Here is a 26,001-nt window from a genome sequence, read left to right as displayed (position 1 = left end):
AGAACGGAATTGAGTTTGTTGGTGGAATATTCAACGGACCACCACGGACTACGTTAACACCTCAACAAAATGGGTCTATCTAAAGAGATAGATTGTCGACTCTGCTTAGAAGCAGACGAGACGAGACATTCTCTGTGACTGTCCAGTTTTGATCTGAGCCAGGATCTGATTCTTCACTGGGTCAAGAATTACTTTCCCAATCTGACATTAGGAGGCATAATGCCTTTTTTTCGGTTAGTGTCTGAGTAGTACAAAAGCTCAACTATGGTCGAACATTAGTTTTAGGATTCATTTTTATGACATTTTCGAGTATTTAAGTCTTAAAGTGACACTTACCGCTGCTCATTTATTGAATTGAATTGCAATAAAATAAACACAATAAACTTCTTCTAGTGTCAAACAAGACCATTATATACAAGATTGCATCTCCATATGATGTTATGAATATCGTCATGTATCTAATGTCTAATTTTGAGCCTTTTCCGAATTAGTGCATCTGGGCACTTTTACTCTATGATAGCTGAGGGGTTTCTGCAGAGTCCAACCGATCTCATTGACTAATTTGTGTGTTCATCATAAGCTTCGTGATTATTCAATGACTGATCTAAGATCTGCCTACCGCCCCGTCCAGTTAGTGATTACTCTGAGATTAGATAGTGCTAAGTAGGGCAGCCTGTCGGTTTTCGCATCTACGGTTCAGGGCTCTGTCCCTTATATATTTTTTGACCGGATCCATTCTAAGGTCTCTTAGCATGTCATTCATGCGGATATACGATGTCATGTGTACAAGTATTTAATATGAAGAAGAAATGTGGATGTAAAAAAATGAAGAGCGTGTTGAAAATAAATTTGATATCAATCAGCAACAGAATTTAACCAGAAATTAAGTATTCACTGTAAATAAGAGGTTGTGGTTTACCTTGGATATCTATGAGCTTAGATAAAAACTAAAAAAGAGAAAACCCTTTAAAAAATTGTGACACTTGATATGAAGTCCCAATCACAAACATTAAAGACACCTGCCCTGCCAGATGACATTTAAAAGTACGTATTTTTACTAATGTTTTCGCGGTTAAGTAGCAAAGCAAAGAATAAATTGCAATTTTGTAGCCCGCATTGCTGCAGTTTGGAATTTTCAATGTCAACTAAATGTTTGCAAATGTAATTGAAGTTCCGCTATCTGCTCGTACCGTAGTTTGTCGTGGTTTTGTAATTTGCGTACTTTTAATGTAAACATTCTACATTCTTTCGTAATTAAAAAAATACGCGCATACATTACAAAACCACAGATACTCGCACACGGTACGTGGGTTTCGCTAAGTGGGCGCAAAAAAAAAACAACCCAGGGTTGTAATTAATTAGCAAGGAAAAAGTGGCGTAAATTTTTTAAATTTTTAAAGCAATATTTTTTTTTTTAATTTTGTTTTATTTCAAATGGTATTAAAAATATTTTGCAATATTTCACTAATAGAAATGTGTTGGAAAAAACAATAATAAACTTCACCGACAGTCTTTCCGTGCATATTATGTTATGTATGGGAAATGTTTATGTTATGCCTTAAAGGTTGTTGTAAGTTATATACGCAAAGTTAAAATATATTCTAAATATTTACTACATATTTGTTAAGTAAAAGTATTTCATATATTGTATAGCAGTTTCTCTACTACTATTTTCAACTGCATTCTGCATTGCAACATTAAAGTTTTCTTTCGGAAACTATGCGTTCTCTGCTCTTAATTATAGGACTATGATGAAACTATTTTTTGCTGGTATTTCGTATTTCATTTAAAGCATAAAATTTTTATACTTTGGTTTTAACTTCAAATTTTTAAAATAATTTTTAAATAATTCTTTCTTTGGAATACAACGTTTCGTGCTGTTTCCCTTTTTGATAAGATTTTACTTTAAACTGCAGATACAAACAAAGTAATATAAAACAACAATTTCAACTAACCTGAATTCGGTTGTCCATTACTGTTGGGCCGTGCTGACGGTGCACCATCACGTGCTTCCACCTCCAACGCGTAAGCGCCTTTCTTCTCTCTGTCAAAAACGGTTTTCGTGAAGATTTCACCACTTTGCAAATTGATTTCAAAGAATTCTTTGCCTTCATTGCGTGGCGAATCAACGATGTAATAATAGACCTGGAAGAAGAGCAAACGTATATGAATGTATATAACAGAAGATACATTATAAGCCTATATACATATATACATATATATATATATATATATATATGTATATATACATATAACTGTATATATATATGTGTAAAAATTTATAAAGTATTTATACGCTGACAAAAGTGTAACCATTGAGAAAATCTAAGAAGAAATACACACAGTGAGATGCTTTAGAAACGAAAGCTATGGAATTAAAAATTAGAAATGCTAAAATAGCTGTATTGAAATATGCAGCATGTGCGTGCCTCTATGCACTTTCAACATTTGCTGCAAGAGTGCAATTTGACGTTTTAATGCTTCCACACAGCACAGCAGCCTTAGTTAGTCCTACTTGGATGGGTTTAGTTAGCTCGTTGGTTGGTCGGTTGGTCGGTTGCTCGGTTGGTCGGTTGGATGATTTTGCAAAGTTATTTTATAAAATAAACTTTCGTTTTAATTTTAAACAAAAAATTGTAAAATTTTTCATTTCAATTTTCAGTGAAATAAATTTTACATAAAATATTTGTACAAAGTTTTGAACTATTTTGAATAAATGATTAGTAAGATTAAAGTTGTACAGGACAAAAAGGACACCAGCACATTATGCAACCAAAAAAAAAAAAAAGAAAAAATAACAAAACAACAACAAAACAAAAATGGTTATAGAGAATGAACGATAGTTTGATAGAAAAAATGCGTAAAAAATGTAAAAAAAATTAAATAAAATATGCAAATACATGAAATAAAAACTAAATAAATTAAACATTAAATCTGCTTAAAGGAAAAAAAAAATAAAAAAATAAAAAGAAAATTTTCAATTAAAAAGCTTTTTAATGCTGCTTGACATTAATGCGAAGGTGTAAAAAAAATGATATAAAATAAAGGATTTTATAGATAAACGAATTTTATGATAAGCAAAATTCAAACGAAAATAAAAAATTATAAAAAAAATTAAGATAAGGCAGGTGTGCAAAGTGTAGAGTCCAAAAAAGAGAAACCTTCAAGAAATTTTGTAGAAAATATATATAAAAAAATTCAAAAAAAAAAACTTTCAAAAATAAAGGAAAAATGTAAAAAAGTACTTTTAAAATTTTAGTTTTAATTAACTTTGGATGAAGCTGAGAAGAATTGCACTGTTCAGTTCAAAAAGAAGACAAGGAATAACTGCTATTAGAGAAATAATATTAAAAATATTTTTTTTTTTATTTCAAACTGACGACTAAATTTAAATAAAAAACTTTTTGGCAGCACTTATTTGATTATTGTTATTTTACTTTAGTTCAACTTAAAGACCTAACGATACTTAAATAATTTTTTAAAGAACTTTTTAAGTTGTTTGAAATGCAAGTAGAATATAAAACAACAAAACAATTTCTGTTAATTGCAAATTCAAAACTTTTCTTTAAGTTTTAGGTGTTTACCATATATAGGTTCACGTCATTAAGTCAACCTTACCAAACGTTTAACTTTCACTTTATATTTACACTTGTGCAGAGAGTCAAGTAGCAATCAATGCATTCTGCTCTTCGAAATACACTTCTACACATAGTAATGGGCTATTACACATCATAGCATCAAGCATCTAGTATATATCTTAATTATTTGCCTAATCGTAGGTTTTCCCAATTGCTATGTCGTATAACAAAAACATAGTAGTGCTTCATTAAATACCTGCTTAGACCCGAATCAATGACAATGAGTCTAACAGTTTTGTTAAAAATCAGCCATTTAATTTTGTAAGCCGGAACTATATTTATCCACAACTACATCTTTAAAAAAGAGTGAATAGCCAACCTAAAAAAATGGCTATTGGTGTTATATTTAAGGTAAAAATTAGTTGAAATCATTGCCACGTCCTCACAACTACGAATAACCCTACATCTTCAGTATAAGAGAGTTAAAATCATTGATATATTTTTTTACAGATTACCATCCCTTATTTACATAATTATGATATATTTAAATTAATTTAGTTAAAAATGCTAATCATTGCTCTTCCAATATTAATTTTTTTCTTCTATTTAAATTAATTAATTAATTAATTAACACAACAAAAAACATATGTTAATAATAAGCATTAAATATATTTTAATGTCTTCTAAAAAGAAAAAGCGAGAAGAAAATAAAAAGCAAAATGCTGAACGCAAAGCACCAATAACTCTTAGTTTTCCACCGTCAGCATCTGGTATAGTGGATGCTGTACGCATTAAGTGTCGTCACATGCTTTGTAATGCCCTTAAGACGGGTGGTGTTATAGCTGAAGGCTATCCAGATCCTGAAGAAATGGCAACGGAGTTGGAAGATGCTAATTATAGTGAGTTCCGAAAGATCAATACAAAATATAAATCTAGTATATATTCACGCATAGTAAATTTGGAGGATCTTAAGGATCCAACACTAAGTGTAAATTTCATGTGTGGTGCGTTAACTGTACAAAAGCTTGCTACAATGACACCTGCGAAAATGGCAAAAACTGAGATAATGAAACTACGTGAGAAGTTTTTCAAGGAAGCTATAACCGAAGTCCAGCTTCCAACTGTACAAGACACTACTACTGACCTACTGCAGTGTGGCAAATGCAAGAAGAGAAACTGCCAATGCGTATGCAGCGTTCGTCAACGTTTGCCATTTGCAAGGAATGTGGTAATCGCTGGAAGGTCTGTAAAGGTCTCAAAGTTACTTTATTTAACATATAACAATATGTTAATATATAATACAAATATTCAATTTTTTGAGCTAATTTAAGTTTTTAGCTCTGTTTTTCTTTTAATATGATTTTAATACATACGATTCAAATTTTAACTAAACTGAAAACTAACTAAAAAAAACTACTTTTAAGTAACTAAAAAATGTTACTTAAATAAGAAATTATTTAAACTTAAATTTAATTTTGATTTTTTTTTCCTCTTCTTAACAATTTGAAGCTGTAAATAAAACAAAAAAAATTTGAATGGTTGGAACAAAGAAAATGTTCCGAACAGTTCTTACGCCTAATATCTCAAGTATTGTCTGAAAATAAATTAAGAATGTATCTCTATGATACAAAAATATTTATCATTTATGCTTAAATAAAACTGATAATTTGTTTAATAAAGACTCTACAATAATCAAGAAGAAATAGAATCAAATTTTAAGATTAAACATATAATATTTTAGAAGTATAACTAGAAGAGATGATCTATTAAAGTTAAGTTCGACTTTTGATAAACCATGGTTAACTCAACATTATGACTTTAATTGCTGAAGGTTTAAAAAATTTACCACTAAGATTTTTAAATTTACTAATACGTGATTAAAAATAAATCTTAAACCTTGAACCTTTCGCTGAATAAAGATTTTTGAACAATAAACAAGTCTACATTCTTTGTAAAAAGTATCTGAAATTTATAATATAAAGTACATACGTCAAAAATCTTGTCTCTAAAGACTATATCCTTTTTTTTATAGGTTATATAGGTTTTCCCAAGATTTGGAAAAAAGGTTTCTTAAAATGGAACGAATGTATTTATAAATTCTCTATTAATAGCATCCAGAATTTATAACTTCAAACATGAACGTAAGTTACAATATTTCATTCGAATATCATCTATATCATCCCACAATAATTATATTTAATTAAATAAAGTAATAAAGTACGCTTAATTAGATACACATATGTTGAGCTATGTCACTACATTGGTTGATGGTTGAAAGCATAAAAACTCAACGACGTTGATGGCTTTGTCATATCATATGAATGGGTGAAAATATTCTTAGTGGATAGGTGTACATGTTTGATATGGCACACGCTGGCGGACTACACGATAAAGAGCATACGTAGCCTCAGTGAAAGAACTAAGTGTCCATGGATATAAAGGCACTCGGTGCTATTAACTGATGATAGTAAACCACTGTTCTGCACTGGCTGACTAACGCAGATTACTATTGCCTGTAACGGAGAACTATGTGAGTTAGTTAATTTTATACATATTTGAGAGTGATTCTAAAAACAAAGTCGATAAGAATGAAACTTAAAACTTTTTTGTATAATTTCTTTTAATTTTCCAAGAGATAAGAGGACGTGGAGATATGAGGTGAAGGAAGTAGGAAAAGTCAAAAAGGAAAATTTAAATATGTAACAGAGAACTGTCGTTCTGTTTGACCTTTGGCACAGGATTCCATTGACGATGAACGAATTAACAAAGAACAGAGAATAAATGTGCAAAGATTTAAATTTATTATCCTTTGTGAGAATCAGTAATGCAAATGTGTGCCATACTCGTATATAAGAGCCAGTAACTAGCAACCTTTAACGAAAATGAATGAAAACGCTAATTAGTGCAGACATTTTTCAATATCGAAAATTACTTTTGCAGTGTTTTCAGAGAATTTCTAAAATATCTCGCTACGCTAAGAGTTCATTTGGCTCGTTTTACACAGCTCGTTTTTTCACAGCTTTTCCATGGGAATATCTTTATGCGAGTATGTGAGTCGGTAAACGTATGTGTGTCGTAGATATATTCGCTTCCTGCAATATGCTTGGTGGCATTAGAAAAATGTTAGCAGAACGTTAATAAAAGCAAAAATTAGAAAATAAAAAATTATAAAATTAAAAAATTAAAAAAATGTAAAGTGAATAAATGACCAGCAGCTCTGGCGGAAAGTAAAAAACCCGGGAAACCTTTCTAAACTTTGTTAAGAGGCGTAATAATTTTTGACATTTATTACCAATGAAGAAATGAAAAAAAAGTAGAAAGTATGAAAAACGCAACTCTATAAAGCTTATAGTACGCAGGATAATTTTGTGAACAGGGGAGCTACTTATAAACTGACAAAGCTAAAGAGCAGGGCGGGATGGTAATACTGGCGCTGTACTACTAGAAAAGTAACAGTAGAAAAGTAACAGTAGAAAAGTAACAGTAGAAAAGTAACAATTATGAAAGCAACAAAAAATATGATAAAGAGAAGGAAAAACAAAAGTGAAGAGGAAAAAATAAAGACGAAAAAATGGCACGTGAAGGACGGCATTTTTTAATGAACAAATTCGCACTTGTTTTTTTTTTCATATTTACGCGTTTAAAAATTAAAAAGAATAAAGAAATTACAAAAATAAACCAATTTTTTTAATTTTTATTTTCATAATTTGTTTCAAGGATTATAATTACGCTTAAATTTTTATTTCTTTTTTTTTTTTTGTTTTCTTTCGTTTGTTTTTGGAAATTACATATTTTCGTAAATTTTTTTTGGACTGAGCAGATTTTACTGCCGGTAAGCAGTACGCAGTGGCCACAGTTGTTTTTTTCTTATATTTTATATACAACTATATTTTGGACACAGTTTACCGAACCGACCTGAGTAGAGTTTTAGTTGACAGTTCCAAAAACTGCAATAAAATGAAGTAATTATAAGTGCTTAATTTTATTACTAAAATAAATCGCTACTTTTTTATATATATATATAGATAAAAGTAAGTAGATATATATATATAGATAAAAGTACAGTGAACAAGCCAAAATGTGTGAAGAACAAACCAAAATTTTGTATAATTATATTGAAATTCTTGAAGAACCCTTCATGAATAAACCAATGAACGCTGCTCCTAAACGAAAAGTTAAGAGTTAATCATCTTATAATAATAATAAAATAAAACCCAGTGCAGAAACAAAACCACAGTTAACTTGAAATTATCGAAACTTAATTTCAGTGGAAATTGAATCTATGATTTTGTTTCGTTTTTTTTTTGATATATAAAGTTCTCTAAGAAACAGAATCTTTCGCATGAGAGACAAATGTTTTAATCCATATTCCAAAAGACATCGATTTTCTCAACTTCAAAAATAATATAACTAAGTTTTATTTATGGGATAGATTCATTTAATCTGCATTTATATAACAAGCCAACTATTACGTATATTTACAATTATTCAACATTACACAATGTAAACAAGTATAGAGTCTAATTTGTTCTATTATTAGATATTACATTTTAAAATTTCTTCTACATTAGACATATAAGTTCTATAAGTTTCAAGTTGAGCTGAAGAAACATACTTCTTAAGTGTGCTAACAAATCATCAATGTACCAAGTAGATATATATTATTTATGTCGTATTTCTGCATTAAATCTGAACCACCATACATATAACTCAAGAAAATATTTATCAAATCAGACTGTTTTCATGCAGTTCACTTAAAGTATTAAATGTGCGCTTACAGACAGACAGACTTCATTTTATTCTGCTAAAATAATTGCTACATAATACTATTGTTGCTCTTGTAACAAGGCGGCATATTTAAAGGTTTTTATGTCTGTTTTTCTTTTTAATTATTATTTTTATTATTATTTTTTCACTTTTCACTGTTCTTTGTTTTACTTAAGTGATTTTGACAGTTATTTTCTAATTTAGTGTGCACGCCAAAGCTTATGAAAATTAAATTTTTTTTTTTTTTCATTGTCATAAAAGGATAAGCCCATATTTATGCTATAAGAAGAGAAGCCTTAGTAAAAGACAGTAACAGCAACAACAACATCAGAAAGGCAGCAAATGATGAAAATATTTGCATACAACAAAGCTTATCAACGTCCTTACACTTGGCTGCCTTATCAAATCCTTGCGCTCTATTATTTCTTTAAAGCGGCGGCGAAACATACCGACTGCTCTCGGGACTAATAAAAGGTGCAATGCATAAACTAACTAACTAACAAGCACTAAATACGGAAATAAATGCACTTGATACTTTGCTCTCTCATAATCGCATATACCTATAGACATATATACATATCCATATATATCCATAGACATATATACATATATACATTGTGACCGAAAAGCTTTCGGAAATTCTCATTTAAAATTCGCGCGCTGTATATTTTCCGATATTTTAAGTTTATGTAGTTTGGCAGCACTGTCCTTAATTACTATGCCAAAAATGAGCGCGATCTGTCAGACAGTTCGTTTACGGCAGCTGTTGAAACCAGTTCACCTCAGTAGGGCGTTGCGAAAAAAACAATGGAAAAAAATATTGAACAAAGAGTTTGCATCAAATTTTGTGTTTCGAACGAAATTTCGTGTGCAGAATCGTTGCGAATGCTACAAAAGGCTTATGGGGAATCAGTTTTATCGAAAACTCAAGTTTATGAGTGGTACAAAGCCTTCCAGGACGGTCGTACGACCGTCGAAGACATTTCGCAACGCACTACTGAGGTGAACTGGTTTCAACAGCTGCCGTAAACGAACTGTCTGACAGATCGAGCTCATTTTTGGCATAGTAATTAAGGACAGTGCTGCCAAACTACATAAACTTAAAATATCGAAAAATATACAGCGCGCGAATTTTAAATGAGAATTTCCGAAAACTTTTCAGTCTTAATGTATACAATATATATAAATTTACAAAGTTCTTGTGAAGAGTCTTTTCACACACATAGATACTACCTATTTTTTCAAGGTAGTTGTTGTTGTTGTTGGATAATTTATTTAAAAATATTATGAAAAGCATTTTACCTGATTATTTGGGAATGTGCCATCCTTGTCGATTGCATTCACTTGTGTCACTTTCGTGCCAATGGGTTCACCTTCCAACACTGTTTCCTGTTCACGTTCCGTAAATAGCGGTATTTCGTCATTAACATCCTCCAACATAATATAAACAGTAGCTTCCGATGCCAATTGTTGGGCGCCATTGTTCTACGTGTGTTGAATGCGCAGTAAAAAAGGATGCAACAAATAGAGAAACACAAAAGGATATTTATATATTAATAAAAATATGTATGTGGATTTAAAATTTCGTTTAAATTGAGATACATAAAGCCGTATTTGTAAAATGATGTCATTTGCAATAATATTATTTTAATAAATTTTTTTTATTTTAGTCAATTTTTGTTGCTTTTCCCCTCCCTTTCATATTTCCTTAAATTAATTTACATATTAATTGTCGTGTGTTGAAAATGGAACTTACCGATTTTTCCGTTTTTGCATACAATTTATTATTTAATTAATATTTATTTTATTTTTATTATTTTTATAATTTTTATAATTTGAATTTTTGACTTTAAATGTATAAAATATTGAATTGTTTTGGTGCTTTAAAGGTTTAACGCTTCAAAACAGTTGAAATAATGATTTTTGTTAGATATTTTGAAATTAACACAATGTCATATTTAAACAGAGTGATTGAGCGGATAGAGACCGCTCTATATTCAATGCGAATATAGTCTAAAAACAGTAAAAATTACATAATTTTGAAATTTATTTCAATTTGAACATTGGAAAACTTAAAGAGACGTTAGGTTTTAAAATCAACGACGTAGCTTTTATAAATGAAAAACTTCATGATATGCACCATATGTGCATTCTACAATTTCATTACAAACCGAACTGTTTCAACTCTTAACCAAAAACCCAAAAAGTGAAATTCAAATTCTTGTTAAACTTATAGCATTACTCCGTCATTGAACGTAATGTCGCTATTTTACTATCATTATTGATCACCGAATTCCACATCCTTTCTGACAAAGCATTCGTTTCAAATACAAGGTCTCAAGGTGTATGAGTTATCGTATTTCTAAAGATTAATTATGATAAATATTTAGCAGAACTCGACTGAGAAAATTTTATTGCTATTAATTAAATCGACATTACAGTCTTGGAAATCGACTGGCAAAACAACTTCATCTTCTTCATGAGTTTCACACATCTCAAAAAGCTAAATATTTAAATTAGTTATGCGGTAACTATAAAATTTTATCAGAAATAGCAAAAGGATAAAAAAGAAAGAAAGAGCTTATATAATTTAATTTGGATTTTTTCTGCACTGAAATTCTTAATTTAAATAAAATTTGGACAGGTTCAAAGTACTCAGCCTCTCACTTGCAGTTCACAAAATTAAATATGGACTCATAAGCATAATTATTTCTAAACACCACTTAAGAAAGGTATTTGGTAATACTTATCTTATCTTGAAGTTTTTCCGAGTTAGTGTAACTGGACACTTTTACTCTTTCTTAACTGGGAGATTTCTACAGAGTCCCTCACTGCCTTCTTTTTAACTAATTTATATGTTTCTCACAAGCTTCGCTGATTATTCACCGACTGTTCTAAGATCTGTATACCACCCCGTAATACTCACAAATGCTAAATTATTGATCAAAAACATTTAATGAGCAATTAAAAAAAAATATAATGAATTTTAGATTATACTCAGCTTGAAAGGTAATTATAATATGACAAAGGAACTCAAACTCTGTTACAATAAGTTGCAATTATAATAGAGTTATTATTGCTGCAGTTTTTTTTAAGTTATATATTTTGGAATACTATCTTCAGTTACATTTGCTGAATTCTGCAAAAAATAAAAATGGTTTTCAAAATAGAAAAATGAACCCACCGCAAGCAGATTTGCAATGGCCAAAGTGACAGCTGTGTCGGCAAGTTAACTCTGTACTTTCAAATGCTGTTAAAAATAAATATTTTTTTATGCTATATTAATTTATTTTATTACTTATAAATTTTTTTGTAAAGGGCATACATTTATTTCAAAATTTGTAACATTTTTGTTGTAAATAAATTAGCTTTAAACAACACATTTTTTTTGGACATATATCTTTTATGCAAACAACATAAATATGTATATATATCAGTATTATGTTTTGCCTCAAAGCCAGTTGGTATTGTTGTGAGATAATAAAAATGATATATTGACAGCTGATCAAACGAAGTTCCAGTGCCTCTTCAAAAACTTTTTAGACTGTTTTTTCTAAATTCTTTTGGGCATTTTAAAAAATGTCCAAAAAAATACTTCAAATTTTTGAAATTTTTACATTTGTTTTGTGTAATTTTTGGGTAAAAATTGTTTGGCTAAAATTTCAGCTGGTAACTCTTTAATCAACATTGCTACATATAAAACAAAAACAAAAACAAAACAAATTTTTTACAATTTTCACCAAAAAACAATTTTTCTAAACTGCCAATTGTCAATAACAACAACAGCAACAACAACAACAACATAAGCAAATAGAAACAAAAAAGCCTAAAAAGCAAACACGGAAACGGAAAAAGAGCTTTTGGAAAGTAAACATTTGCAACAACAATATTTTTTTGACTGAAATGTTATTTTTTTTTCAATTAAATTTTTGGTTTTTTGTTTTTTTTTTTTTGTCAAATTTACTTACTTTTGGTTCAGTTTGTTTTGTGGAGTATTTCTTGGCCTTAGTTAAGGTACATAAACTAACAAACAATAAACAATAAACACAGAATTGTTTTGAAAATTTAAATAAGCACAAGAGCCGAATTTGTCGATGTCAGCGAAATAACAGTAGTCAAAAATAAATAAAATTAAACAAAGTCACGCAAAACTACACTGGAAAAAATATATGGAAAATAAACAAATATGGAAAACATAGAATGCAGCATACGTTAAATTGCATCAAAACACATGAAAATCCACAAAACCCAGGAATTTCAAATGCCGCAGTGTTGAGTATGGCCTGACATATTTTTCCAATTTACGCCGTACACAAACAATTCCAATTTTTTTTATTCGTTTTTTTGTTTTTTGTTTTTCTTTGAAAATTATTTTGCCGGGTTGTTTGATTGTTTGCGCTCAGTTGTGAGCGTACACTTATGCATTTAAGAGGGTTTAAATGCGTGTGAATAACCTAAATTGAGATGCGATGGAATGCTGCAGCGGGATTTATTCTATGACGTATTGATTAGTTTTTTTCTTTTTTGGAAAATGGATCAATGAAAAGTGGAACAGTATAATTGTAATGAAAATTTTGTGGAATTTAGCGACATTTTTTTATTTTAAATTTAATAAAATTTTATATAAATTTTAATTAAAAAAAAACTTTGGATCAATTTTACAATTCATACTTAAGTGTCGATTTATTACTAAACTAACGTTAATTTTTATTTTAAGTAACTATTTAGTGCACAATATCACATACTTAAGGCAGCATTTACCCTAACTTGATTTGAGCAAGATTTTTGGAACCACTCCTACTACTTTATTATTCCATACAAAGTATTGCTTGCAGATAAAACTCCAAAATAATATATTTATGTATTATTCTCTTTCCATTAAATTGAAATTATTCTCGTTTTCGATTGGCAAATCTAGAGTAACTTTTTCATCCAAGCTTTACATTTAGTACAGTTTTCATTTTCACTCTAGATTAAAAAAATTACCCTAAAATTACCAGCTGTTTAATGCAAATTCTTTTACAATCATCTAATCTTTTCCCATTTAATTGAAATTAATCTCGTTTTCGATCGGCAAATCTAGAGTAACTTTTTCACCAGAGATTTACTTTTAGTATAGTTTTCATTTTCACTCTAGTTTAAAAAAATTACCCTCAAATTACCAGTTGTCTTATGCAAATAACGTAAGCTGATCATTTTTCGCATTTTAAATATTTAAAACATTATGTTTATTTGCAAATTAAGCATTCAAAATTAAATTCAAACAATGTGAGAAAAGTAGCTAAAAATTAATAAAATAAGTGGCATTGCCTTTTATACTGTCAAATGGCCGCTGCCAAATAATGGGATTACTCTAAATATATTCGAGTGTGCCAAAAAAAATTCGAGCAGAAAATACCAGATCGAGAGCAAGACTAGAAAATGACATAAATCGCATATTTTGTAATTGAATTAAGAGTGCGAAATTAAAATGGATTTACTATAATTCGCATATAGCATGAATAAAACATTTATTGCTAATGGCATGGCATTGGAAAAAGATGCACTATTTGCAAAAGAGGCAATGCGTTAAACTGCTTCATTGTTGCACTTTTATAGCGCTAATATAGCACTTTGGTGATTTTAAGTACCTTTTATGATTTTTGAAGTATTATTGAACAAAGAAAATATGTTGTTCTGTTATGTAGCGCTGCATTGCTACTAACTCAAAACTCTAAGCTGTTAAATGGTTTTTTGTATATGATTGGCAACCCTTTAACGCGCGAATGGTAAGAAATGCACTTCTTGCCTTTATTTTGGGACACTACTTATACATAATAGTTAGTTCAGGAATTTCCATTTTATTTTTAATCATTTATGCTTTATTCTTTTAACCATATATCGTACTTGTCACACCTTATCATATTTATTGTTCATTTATTCATTGGCATTAATAGGATGTAAATAAATTTGGCAATTATCTACTAACAGTAAACCAATCAAATGCATACTTAACATTTATATCTGTGACCGCAATGTGATATATTTCATGTGGTTGAGAATAAAAATATATTGCTCTGTTTGCTGTCCGTCGTTTTTTGCTTTCTTTATATAAATTAAACCAATTTATGACTGTAAGTACGCATGTTCAATGGTTTCTATCTTCATTTTCTGTTCAACAAAATGGCATAACATTTTCTGCATGAGAATATAATAAATATCACATTCACATACAAATTCCACATTCTCAACATAAATAATATTGTGGACAATAAGTTCATATTAAATGTCATTATACAAAATAAACGAGAATACGCGTAATATCGAAAACTAGTCTACCCTCGAATTAGATTTTCAGTACGTCCCCTCGACACACAACAGACACAACATACACAAAGAATGGAATAATCGAATAAAGCACAAATATTTCTGCAATAAAATGAACAAATACACAAACAAACAAGCAGCAACAACAACTAATATAGCCAACACCAAAAACATATTAGTGTACAACAAAAGCAACGAAATGGCACATAACAATAAATAAAAATTTGATTTCAATATTTACGGCTATGACAACAAAAATAACTACTATGCACTTATACACTTACACACTTACACACTTACACATGCATGCTGACTCAATCGCACACATATGTTTATAAACATAATAATTGTGAATTTGGCTATGACATACGTATGCACGTTCAACGGTCAATGGGCGGCAGCCGAAGTGCTCTCACCGCCGCAATACACACATACGTGGGTAGCGAGCAGTGTTTCGGGTTGAATTGTGGCATGAGCAAGACAATTTAGTAAAAAGTTAAGTGTTTAGTTGTTGACAATTTAAATAACAAATTTTTCTATTGATTATGCCACAATAATAAATGTTAAATATTTGTATACACGCATTTGTGTGTGTGTGTGTGTGTGTGTGTGCGCTCTGTTAGCAGCATAACATTAACTGCTTTACTCTTTTCATATATCATACGAGATAAAGAGAAACTGCATAAATTTACAAAATTTATTTAATTGAAATAGTTTAACAGGACTTTCGTAGAATTTATTTATATTTTAGTTATTTTTATTGCATTTTTGATTTATATATTCAATTTAATTCAATTATAGTAAATGTTTTTGTTTTTTTTTTTCAGTGTTTTTTATTTTCATATACAACTTAATTGAATGAGCTCAGTTTAAGTTTTATTTTTATAAAAACTTGGCGTGTTTTTTTTTAATTTATATTTTAAAATTAATTTCTATAAATTCTATAAAGCATGTACATAAAATTTAAATAAATTTCAGTTTAATTTTGAAATAAATTACATTTAATATAACACCAAGAGTAATTATTTTAAAAACGCAAATAAATTCATTCATAAATAATTTTAAACAACATTTTTTTTTTAAATTTTTTTTTTTTTTAAGTGAAAGTTTCACATAAAATTGACAAAAGATTCCTTTCTATATTATTATATTGTATTTAATTATATAATAATATTCATTATTTAGTTAATTAAAAAATGAAAATGAGTTAATTTATTAAGAGAATAATTAATTATGTCCTTATTTGGATTCATTGGAACCTATTGTCATAGAATACAGACAACAATATTAAACATATGTAAGAAGAATTTATGTTATGGTGTAAAAGAGCTTGCATCATTGCATTTTCAAATTAATAAGACTATTGCATACATTTGCAATACTAATGATCCACTAACACAAAAAAGCTTACAGACAGCCACATAAGCACCCGCAAAAATTTAGATTGAGTTTTGTGGAACTGTGGATGCTATTGCGGTTACTCGTTGTGGTTACTCGTTGTGGTTATCACCTGCACGAGGTATAAATACCCATAACAGCAATGACGAACGTATGGCATGCATACCACTAATTTCAAAATTTGTGTGGCAGGATGTTGAATATCCTCATTAGAAGCATAGACCGATGGCATATACAACCACACGATTTTCATATCATGGCTATTATTTGCAATTAGTGATAAGAAATTTTGAAAAGCATCAGAACTACCAATTTTTTCTCACATAGAGGCTTTTTACATAGACGGTAACTCACATGTCAGTTGCGAACTTATTATTATTTTTAATGTTAATTAAAAATTGTATATTACTATGAAATTTCTGCTGAATTATTTATTCCTATAACTAGATTTTGTAAGCAAAAATCTATAAAAATCCATAAATCTAACAAAGGATGAAAACTGTCAAAAAATTAAAATATCTTACTTTACGTTCGAATAATTGAGTGATTATCTTTGAGCTGTTATTTTTTTTTTAAACTACTGCAACATTTCCATTAGAGCTTGACGAAATAATAGTTAAAAAAAGTGATTACTGTATGAAAGCAACAATAAAATATGCTTTGTGAAAGGTCTTTGATACCACTGAATTTGCCCAACAGGCGCTTGAAAGTAAAAAGAAAACTAATGGGATCAAATGAAGTATATCAAATTCGTTGATAAAGATCTGAATGAGAAGCAGCTTCAGAAAAAATGTGCATTAATGCAATTTAAAAGGCAACTCATGTCACTGAATAATGGATAAAAAATATTTGTGCGCAATGACTCCAATAAGGAAAGACGGTAACTAATAGATGTATTTCAACATCGATGGAAAAAGTAATATTAAAGCATTTAACAGTGAAAACATGGACGTGGACTCTCTGGATTTCTAAGATGTGTAATTACATACAGGTAGAGAGATAATAATAGATGGAACTTCTTTGATTTAAAAAAAATAAAATAGGAAGCAAAAAATAAAGTTAGCTGTCGACACTTAAGCAGATAATGATGAATATAAACAATTTTTTATTTAATAATTGCAACTATTGTAAACCAATTCCAAATAAATGTTTAGCATTTGTAGAATGCACCACTAAATAATATTAAAACATACTCATATTTACTCATGTGTCTTCGAAATTGGTCAGTGTGAATGTGATTTTTGATTCACTACAGAAAATGAACAAATTTTTTATTTTAAATAATTTTAACTATATAAGCTTCTTCAACAACTCTGAAGAAATACGCAAGTCATTTAAAAATTCCAGGTAGTGAAATAAGTACATTAAAATTTGAAATGAATTCAGTCAAATAGATGAGAATTATAAATTTTGTATAGCAGCAACCTCGTAAAACAGAAAACTTTTTTTTATTTATATTACTCTTTCTCCTTAATAATTTAATCTGTACCAAAACTGTACCAAATAAATGTTTAGCAATTATAGAATGCAGGACTACTCAGTCAATATTAAAATATATTCAATCTTACATATGTGTCTTGCTTTCTTAAACCAAATAAATTCATTCAAATTAATGAGAATTGTAAATTCGTGGGAGCGTTATATTATGTGTGTCTTAAAATATATAAGGTCACTCATTAGAACATTTTAAATAATTCATTATTTTTAAAATGATTAGCAAATTAATTTTTTAAAAATTAAACACTTTTTTATTTGTATCTTAACAGGGTGTATTAATTTGTATTAATACAGGGTGAAAAACCTAGTAGTTCAGTTCCTTTAAAATTCATTTTAGTGTTAACTTACAAATAAATAATTATAATATTATGGTTGAACACGGAATAAACAAAACATTTTATTTTCGACATTTCTTTCTAAAAGAAAAATCAAATAAATTCTTTTTCCTTTTAAATTCAGTTGGTTAAGGTGCGCTGATTCTGAGCTTCACATTTGGTAGGACCCGAGTTCGATTCCTGGTACTTGCAGTCTCAAAAATTATTACTTACGAATAATTAAATACAAGAACTATTTCCAAGACCACTGATGATCGGTATTTGGCAATACTCGAAACAGCTGTATGGTCAGTCAAAAATTCAGTTAATTAAAATCATATAAAAAAATAAAATATTTGTTGTTGTAGTTCACTACTGTTCGAAAAAAACCTCTTTATAAATTCTTTTTGAAACTAAAAATATGAATGAATTAAAGTGATAAAATGGTAATACTATATATTGTAAAAATTGTTATTTATTATTTTATTTAAATTCTATTATCTTAATCTTTTAAAAACAAAAACTATTTCTATTTCAATCATTATTTCCAAGGATCATATACTACTTTGGAATGCATCTCGAAAATCTATTGTATGAATTTCGACATAGAAATTTTTTGCTTGCTAATTGCATAAATGAAGTTTTACTCCTAATGACATTCAAATTATATACAACTTTAAGTAATTAACTTAAATAATTTAATTTTTGTTACTTTTCGTGTAGGTTCGACTACGGATGTGTGGTTCAGTGCGTATAAGTACTCAAATTTCTTTATGCTGAAGTCAGTGCCATAGAATTTTTGCAGTGCGGTAATATTATTTAATTTTCATTGACTATTAAAACTCATGATTAAGTTAAAGCAAGAAAGGCGTATACTTTGACTGCTTTGAAGTGCCAAGCAGAACACAGTTTACCCAAGCTTTAGCTTTTCCTCCTTTTTCTACACTTCCTGCGTATCCTGCATATCCTGCTATTCCAGCATTTTCAACTTTTCCCTTTGCGAGAGCAAAAAGCCGTTTAATCAGGACATAATCATATGTGAATGATAGAAAGGAGTTTTCGCAACAGTAAATGTTGTTGTATTTATATGTGTGGTATGATGCGGATATGACATGCACATATACAAAGTTACAAATAGTACATAAGCATACAAATAGGAGTCCTGTAGACGATTTCATTTGTATGTATTTAAGTAATTAAAACTTTTCAAATAAAATAAAATTAAAATTAAGTACATACAAAATGAATTTTAATTTGAATCAAGAAAGTCAAACAAAACTTTTGGAAACTAATAGAAAATTGCGCTAAACTTAATTAAGAAAATTTTTTAAATAATTCTTTAATAAATTTATTCAATAGCACAAAATCAGTTTATCCTTTTTTAGTTATTGAAATTATTTTTATTTTTTTTTTTATATTTTTTTTCTTATCTTCACATTTTCAACGACTTTAATATGCAAATTTTTTTATCCTTTTTTTTTATTCCTGTAATTTTTTTTTTTTTGGGTGAGAGAATAGCAAACAAGCAAGAATAATAATGATATTGACATTTTGCATAACGTATTTATTTAGGTTAAAAAGGCGTTCCAGTTAGGCTTTATAAGTATTACTTACCTCCACGCGTATGGTCAGATTATATTCCTTTATGCTTTCATAATCCAGTGGATGATTGACTTTGATGTCAGCCCATGTGTCACCATTGTCGGGTCTTTGTTGCAAATAAAATGTATGGAATTTGTTCGTTTGTGCCGTAGATCCTGGCATAAGCCGATAAAATACCGTAGGATTTCCTTCAATTCCCGAACTAAGCACAATTAAAACCGACAAATTTTCATTCGTAGTGTTTGGCATTTTGTTGAGAGAAGATTTTGAATGATTTTGGATTAGAAAAATATTTATATTAGTAAATTTATAAGAGTGTTTGTATATATATATATATATATATGTATGTATATGTATACATATTTGATAAAAATATAAGTGTTTAGGCATATATATGTTTTTATGTTATTTTGTTTGTTAAACTATTTAATAATTCGTTAAATTAATGTATGAAAAATGACAAATAAATAAAGTTTTGTTTGGAAAAAATTTTGTTATAAAATTCAAATAAAATATTATATCAAAAATATTAAAATAATAAATTCAATATTTGTTTGTGCCAATTTATGCAAAATTCAAAAATTTCATGTTTTTGTTTGTGATTTATCAGTTTTGTCATTTTTCATTGCAAGTTGTAAACTACTTAAAAACTAAAATAGATTTTTAAAATTTCAACAAAAACTAATAAATCAATTACAATAATCTAAAAGTTAACTAAAAAAAATTGAATTTTTTTTTTGTGTTCAAATATTTCATAAAATTTTATAATAAATTGTGGAAATATTTTGCTTTTTGCAATGAACGCAAAAATTTAATTATTCAAAAAAATTTTTAAACAATGTGTATATATAGCAGTATATATATATTTATATTACATATATATTATAAATGTATATTTTATTTTTTTTAACTAAATGAGAATAGTAACGACTTAAGTTAAACTTAAGTTATCTAATTTTAATTTTTTATATAATTGTTTTCAGTATAAACATCAGAAACGTTTTAAACTTGTTTTAATTTCTTTTTTGAAAATACTAACTAATTTTATTCTTTTTTTTGATTCTTTCTTATTAATATTTATTATTATATGTTATAAGGAAATAATATAAAATTTTATAGATTTTTTTGCTATTATTTTTTTTTCTTGAAATTCCAGTCACTTTTATATCTTTTTATTAATATCTGTTAATGTGTTGTTTATTATTTGTTTTACGTTTTATTATAAAATTCCTTATATTAGTTTTTTTTTTTATTATTCTTATTTTATTTTCTATTTATTATAAACTTTTTTATGCATTTATAAACATTATTTTACAATTATGTTCAGTTAATAATATTAATTTCATACTAATATTCTTGCTTCTTATTATTAACTTCTATTTAATTACTTAATGTAAGAAGTATATGAGATAATACTTAATTTTTAATTTAATTTCTATTTTTACTTTTATTTTAATTATAATATAATATTTTTTATATCTTATATAATATATTATTTTCTCTCAAAATTTTTCAAATATATTTTTTATTTAAATAATAATTATGATATTATTTAATTTCATGTTTTTTTTTTATTTTAATAATCTTATTATTTTATAAATGTAACTCTTTTAAAAATCAACTGAAGTAAATAAAATTAGTTTTTTTTATTTATATTTATTTAAAGCTTTTTGTTACTTACAATCAATCTATTATATATATACTATTTAGTAGTCGAAAACTTATAAACATATTTTTGTGAAATAAGTTTATTTAAACAATAATTGATAATATTGAACCTATTATTATTTATATATTATTTTCATATTTATATTTTTTATTGTCTTTATTGTTTTATGTGTTTCATTAATAATTTACTTAACATGAAATATTAATTTTTTTGTAAATATTATTAAATTAAATGATTTTTTAAGCTATTATTAATTTTTAGTTTTGTGTAAATGTTTTTATTTTTTGTTAACAATTATTGAGAAATTATTTAGGGTTCTATATTTTTAATTTTGCTTTTTTTTTAATGTTTCAATTTTTTGATATTTATTTATATTTATATATATATATTATTTGATAATTAATTTTTTATGAATTATTAAGAGTGAATGAAAATTTAAGTCTTATTTAATTTTATATTGGAATTTTATTTTTACTTTCATTTTAATGCCATTATTTCCTATGATCAATATTTATATACACTTTAATTAATACTCATTATTTATAATTTTGTGAATATTTTTTTTTATAAATAAGTTTTGTTGAATAAAGATCATATTATTAATGTTTTAATTTTTTGATATCAATTTTTTTAATATTTTTTATATTATTTGATTACCAATTTGTTTTATAAATCATTTAGAGTGAATGAAAATTTAAGTAATATATTATTTTAAATTTAAATTTTATTCTTACCTTTATTTTAATTTTATTATTTCCTATGATAAATATATTGTGCACTTTATTTAATATATATTAATCATCATTTTGAGAACAAGTTAAGTAAAATTTATCTTATTATACAAATTTTATTTATATACTATATTATTTGATATTTCACGAGTCATATTTGTTTATAAAAAAAGTTTGAAGTACGTAATAACTGATATTTAACTTCTTTTTATTTTTAATTTTTTTTTTCTAACTATTAATCTTTTATATATTTACCGAATTTTTTAATATATGTAACTATTGATTTTTGTTTATAAACTAGTTAAAGTAAATAATAATTGAAATATTATTAATTTTTTAAGTTTTTCTTTTATTTTTATGGTTTTTATTTTTTGTTAACAATTATTTATTTATTTTGGTGTAATGGTTATGATTTTATAAGCATATTTTTTTTAAAATAGTTTATAATAGTTTTGTTGTTCATTTATTTAAAATTTTATTTTAAATACTTTTATTTTTCATCTTTTTTTTTAATATATATATATATTAAATCAATAATAATAAAGATTTAGAGCCATTTGCTTATAAAAAAATAGTTACAGAAACACATATTTCAGACTCTTTATTATTTTTGAATATTTATATTGATATATATTTATATTTATATTTATATTTATATTTATATTTATATTTATATTTATATTTATATTTATATTTATATTTATATTTATATGTTTTTTAAAACGCTAGTTAGTTAATTATTTATATAACACAATTTTATTAATTAATTTTAAAAAACATATTTAATTGTTCTCAATAAACAATCAAATATATAAATAAAACAAAGTAGTTTATTTTCAACAAAGAAAAGAATAAATTTGAACATATTTTATTGCCACCAATAAAATATAAAATATATTTTTATTAATTTAATTTAAAAAGTTTTGTTATCTAAACAATTGATAATTAATTCGTTCAAAAATATCTAACTGAAATTAAGTCAATTAAACAATGAGTTAAAAATAATTATTTTAATTATTAATGTAAAAACTTTATAATATATATATATACCTAATTTGTTTTAAATTTTAGCAAAATATTTCCACATCAAAACAATATTTGAATATATACGAGTTTAATTGTGTTTATTAAAATCATTTATTAAAATATAGAAATTATTATAAAAATTTATATTTAATACAAAAGTTCAACTTATAAGAAATTTAAAAAAGAACGTAATCGCTTAAATCAACAAAAAATTTTCGCTGTAACAAAAATGGCGAAAACGAAAGTTTATCCTCCTCTAAAAGGAGTAAAAACAACAAAATTAGAGCAAATACACTGTAAAAAATTTCACACAAATAGTTATATACACATTCACACACACTGAGAAACGTTTATTAAGAAACCGTTCTGTAAAAAAAACTAATTTAGGACATATACTATATAATACTTTTTTTTTTTTTTTGGTCGGTTATTTTTAAAAGAATAATCTTAAATATTCGAAAGGAAAAAAATTATTGCACATGCGACACAACAAAATACAAAAATGATTTATGACGCATTTGAGTTTTTTCTAAACATAAAACATTAAGATTTTGTGCAAAAAAGAATATAAAATTACACATATTTGTTTTTTTGATTTTTTTTATTTAATAATATAATATTATAAATGTGTTTAGGCGGCAAGGACGGATTCCTTTGTGTTTTTTGTGCGACATTTAAATAAATTTTTACACACACCAAATTATGAAGAAAAAGACAATAATAATATAATTGAGTTATACAAAAAAAAAAACATAAACACACTCACACTCACAATAAACGTGAAAAAAACAAAAAATGGCGTCAAAAAAGTTAATTTGCCATTTTGTAAATTTTCTTATATGCTTAAAATCTAGTTTACTTCTTATTGTTATCCTTTAAAAGCACTTAAAACAAAGAATTAACGCATCAGGAGGCTAGTTGTGGAAACAACAAAAAACAACAATAAGGAAATTAAGTTGACATAAACGGAACGCCGGGAGAGTGGGAAAAATGAAACATGTAACAAAAACAAAATGGCAGCACATGCATGTGACATTTTTCTTTTTCGGGAGAAAAAGAAGAAAACAAAAAAAAGGAAAATTATTTTGAAAGAAAATATGTCAACACAAAAATGATGTGTTGCCAATGCGAGGAAGGAAGTGAATTAGGCGCAACAAAATAGGTGGGAGTCCTGTACGGGGCGGGGCAACAAGTTAATTTTAAATGCGAAATTAAGTCTAAAAATATATATATAAATGTATATATATGTATATATATTATTTATATATGCGTATATATGCATAAAAATTGGGAAAAAACTGTTTAAGGATACATTAAGGATTAACATTTAACGACAAAAAGGATTTCTTGATTTTTTTTTGTTTGGTTGTTGTGGGGGGACGTTTTTTATTTTTAATATTCAGTTAATGTATTTAAGATGAATTTGTTTGAAAAATGGACGTGTTATTATAGTGTAATTATTTTTTTTTTTTGATTCGAAAAAAAAAAATTAGTCTGACAATGAAGAGGAATAGTTAATCCCTTTTTTTTTTATTTGTTACCAATTGCAAATTAGGTTGCCGATTTTTGCCAAGTAGTTGTTGTAGCAATTCTACCAAATAAAAAAATTGCTGTAAACAATATTACTAAGTTTTTGTAATTTTATTAAATTTTGATTTTAATTTATTTATTTTTTGTTTTTTTTTGTTGCATATGGCGTGTCACTTTAAGGAGGTGTATTGTTCATAAAGCTTTGCAGCTACTTTAAGCGGATTCAGTAATTCCTTGCTATGAATAATTGAAATTTGCTTCACTATTCTAAAATATTGTGTTGACTAAATTTTGTTGAAATAAAATCTAAATATGAGTTTAAAGAATTGTTAAAATTTCCTAAATTATTTTACGTATGATATAAATATTTGTATTAATGCATATATTTAATAACAATATACTTTAAACTTATTTAAGAACTGTATACTAATATTAAAATATCAATAATTAAATACTCTAGATCTTAGAATTAGGTTACAACAATATATATATCTAAAATATTTGAATGCTGTATTTCATTTATTTATACATAATATAATTTATGAAAAGATAAATATTTAATATCAAATAAATATAATAATTATCATAATATACTTTATATATGTTTACTGAATATACATCTATCTATTCATATATTTTTTATAATATCATAATAATTTTATAAATTTATATCAAGATAAATATTTAATATTAAATATATCAAAATATATTTTATATATATTTTTTGTATATACGTAGATTAATATATTTAATATTTTAAAAGTTTATTATAATTTCATAAACTTATGTTAAGATAAATATTTAAAATCAAATAAATAAAAACTATTAAATTTTCATAATATATTTTATATATATTATATATATATTAATAATTTCATAAATTTATGTTAACATAAATAATTTTATAATAATGTGAAATTTCTTAAATATATATAAATGTATATAATGCGAAATACATATTTAAACGTATTATGCTTTTAATTTATATATCAAAAATATTTTATTAAGCAAATAATTGTTATTGTTACAATTATAATAAGTATAAAAATTACAATAATTATAACAATTGTAGTAATTTTAATAATTATAAAAATTTCAACAATTACAATAATTATAATAATTAAAATGATATGCAATTCCTTGAATACTTAAGATCTCTTTAATACTTGAATTATTATAGGGTATTTTTATATTTGCAATACGTAAGAAATTTATAAAAAATAATAGCTATTTTATATAAAATCATATTATTTAAAATCATCATATATTTATGAACATTTTCTTGAGGTTCATATATAAAATATATTTAAATAATTATTTTAAATATAATTTGTGATTTGAAGTCAGTTATGACGAAATGGCTTTTATATTTAATAGAAACTTTCAAAACCTCTCTACCAAATAATTATTTTATGAATAATTAAAAAAAATTATCATTGTAAATTAATTATAAAAAAGCACATACTTTTTTATTTTTTTTAAATATAAGATTTTTTTAATTTTCTTATTCATAAATAAATATGCAAATTTTTTTTATATTGAACTTAATAATTAAAATATATAAAAATATTGAAATAGTATTT

At 26.1% G+C, this 26,001-nt stretch overlaps 1 protein-coding gene across 1 annotated transcript in view; it reads right to left on the bottom strand.

Annotated features, from left to right (window-relative positions):
- Window positions 1–1,886: 1,886 nt before the first annotated feature.
- LOC119687438 (neural-cadherin-like) overlaps window positions 1,887–26,001 on the bottom strand; it is a 49,452-nt gene continuing 25,337 nt past the window's right edge. Inside the window, exons 6-8 of the mRNA XM_038101750.1 lie at window positions 19,475–19,664; window positions 9,648–9,830; window positions 1,887–2,145 (exon numbers count right to left, since the gene is read on the bottom strand). Of these exons, the coding sequence (XP_037957678.1) occupies window positions 1,951–2,145; window positions 9,648–9,830; window positions 19,475–19,664 (568 nt within the window). The 3' untranslated portion in view covers window positions 1,887–1,950. The remainder of the gene's footprint in view (window positions 2,146–9,647; window positions 9,831–19,474; window positions 19,665–26,001) is intronic.

Source organism: Teleopsis dalmanni, chromosome X, assembly GCF_002237135.1.
Source record: "Teleopsis dalmanni isolate 2A chromosome X, ASM223713v2, whole genome shotgun sequence".
Taxonomy (NCBI): Eukaryota; Metazoa; Arthropoda; class Insecta; order Diptera; family Diopsidae; genus Teleopsis; species Teleopsis dalmanni.
The sequence above is the reverse complement of the archived record's forward strand: the minus strand, read 5'-3'. Positions and strand labels throughout refer to the sequence as shown.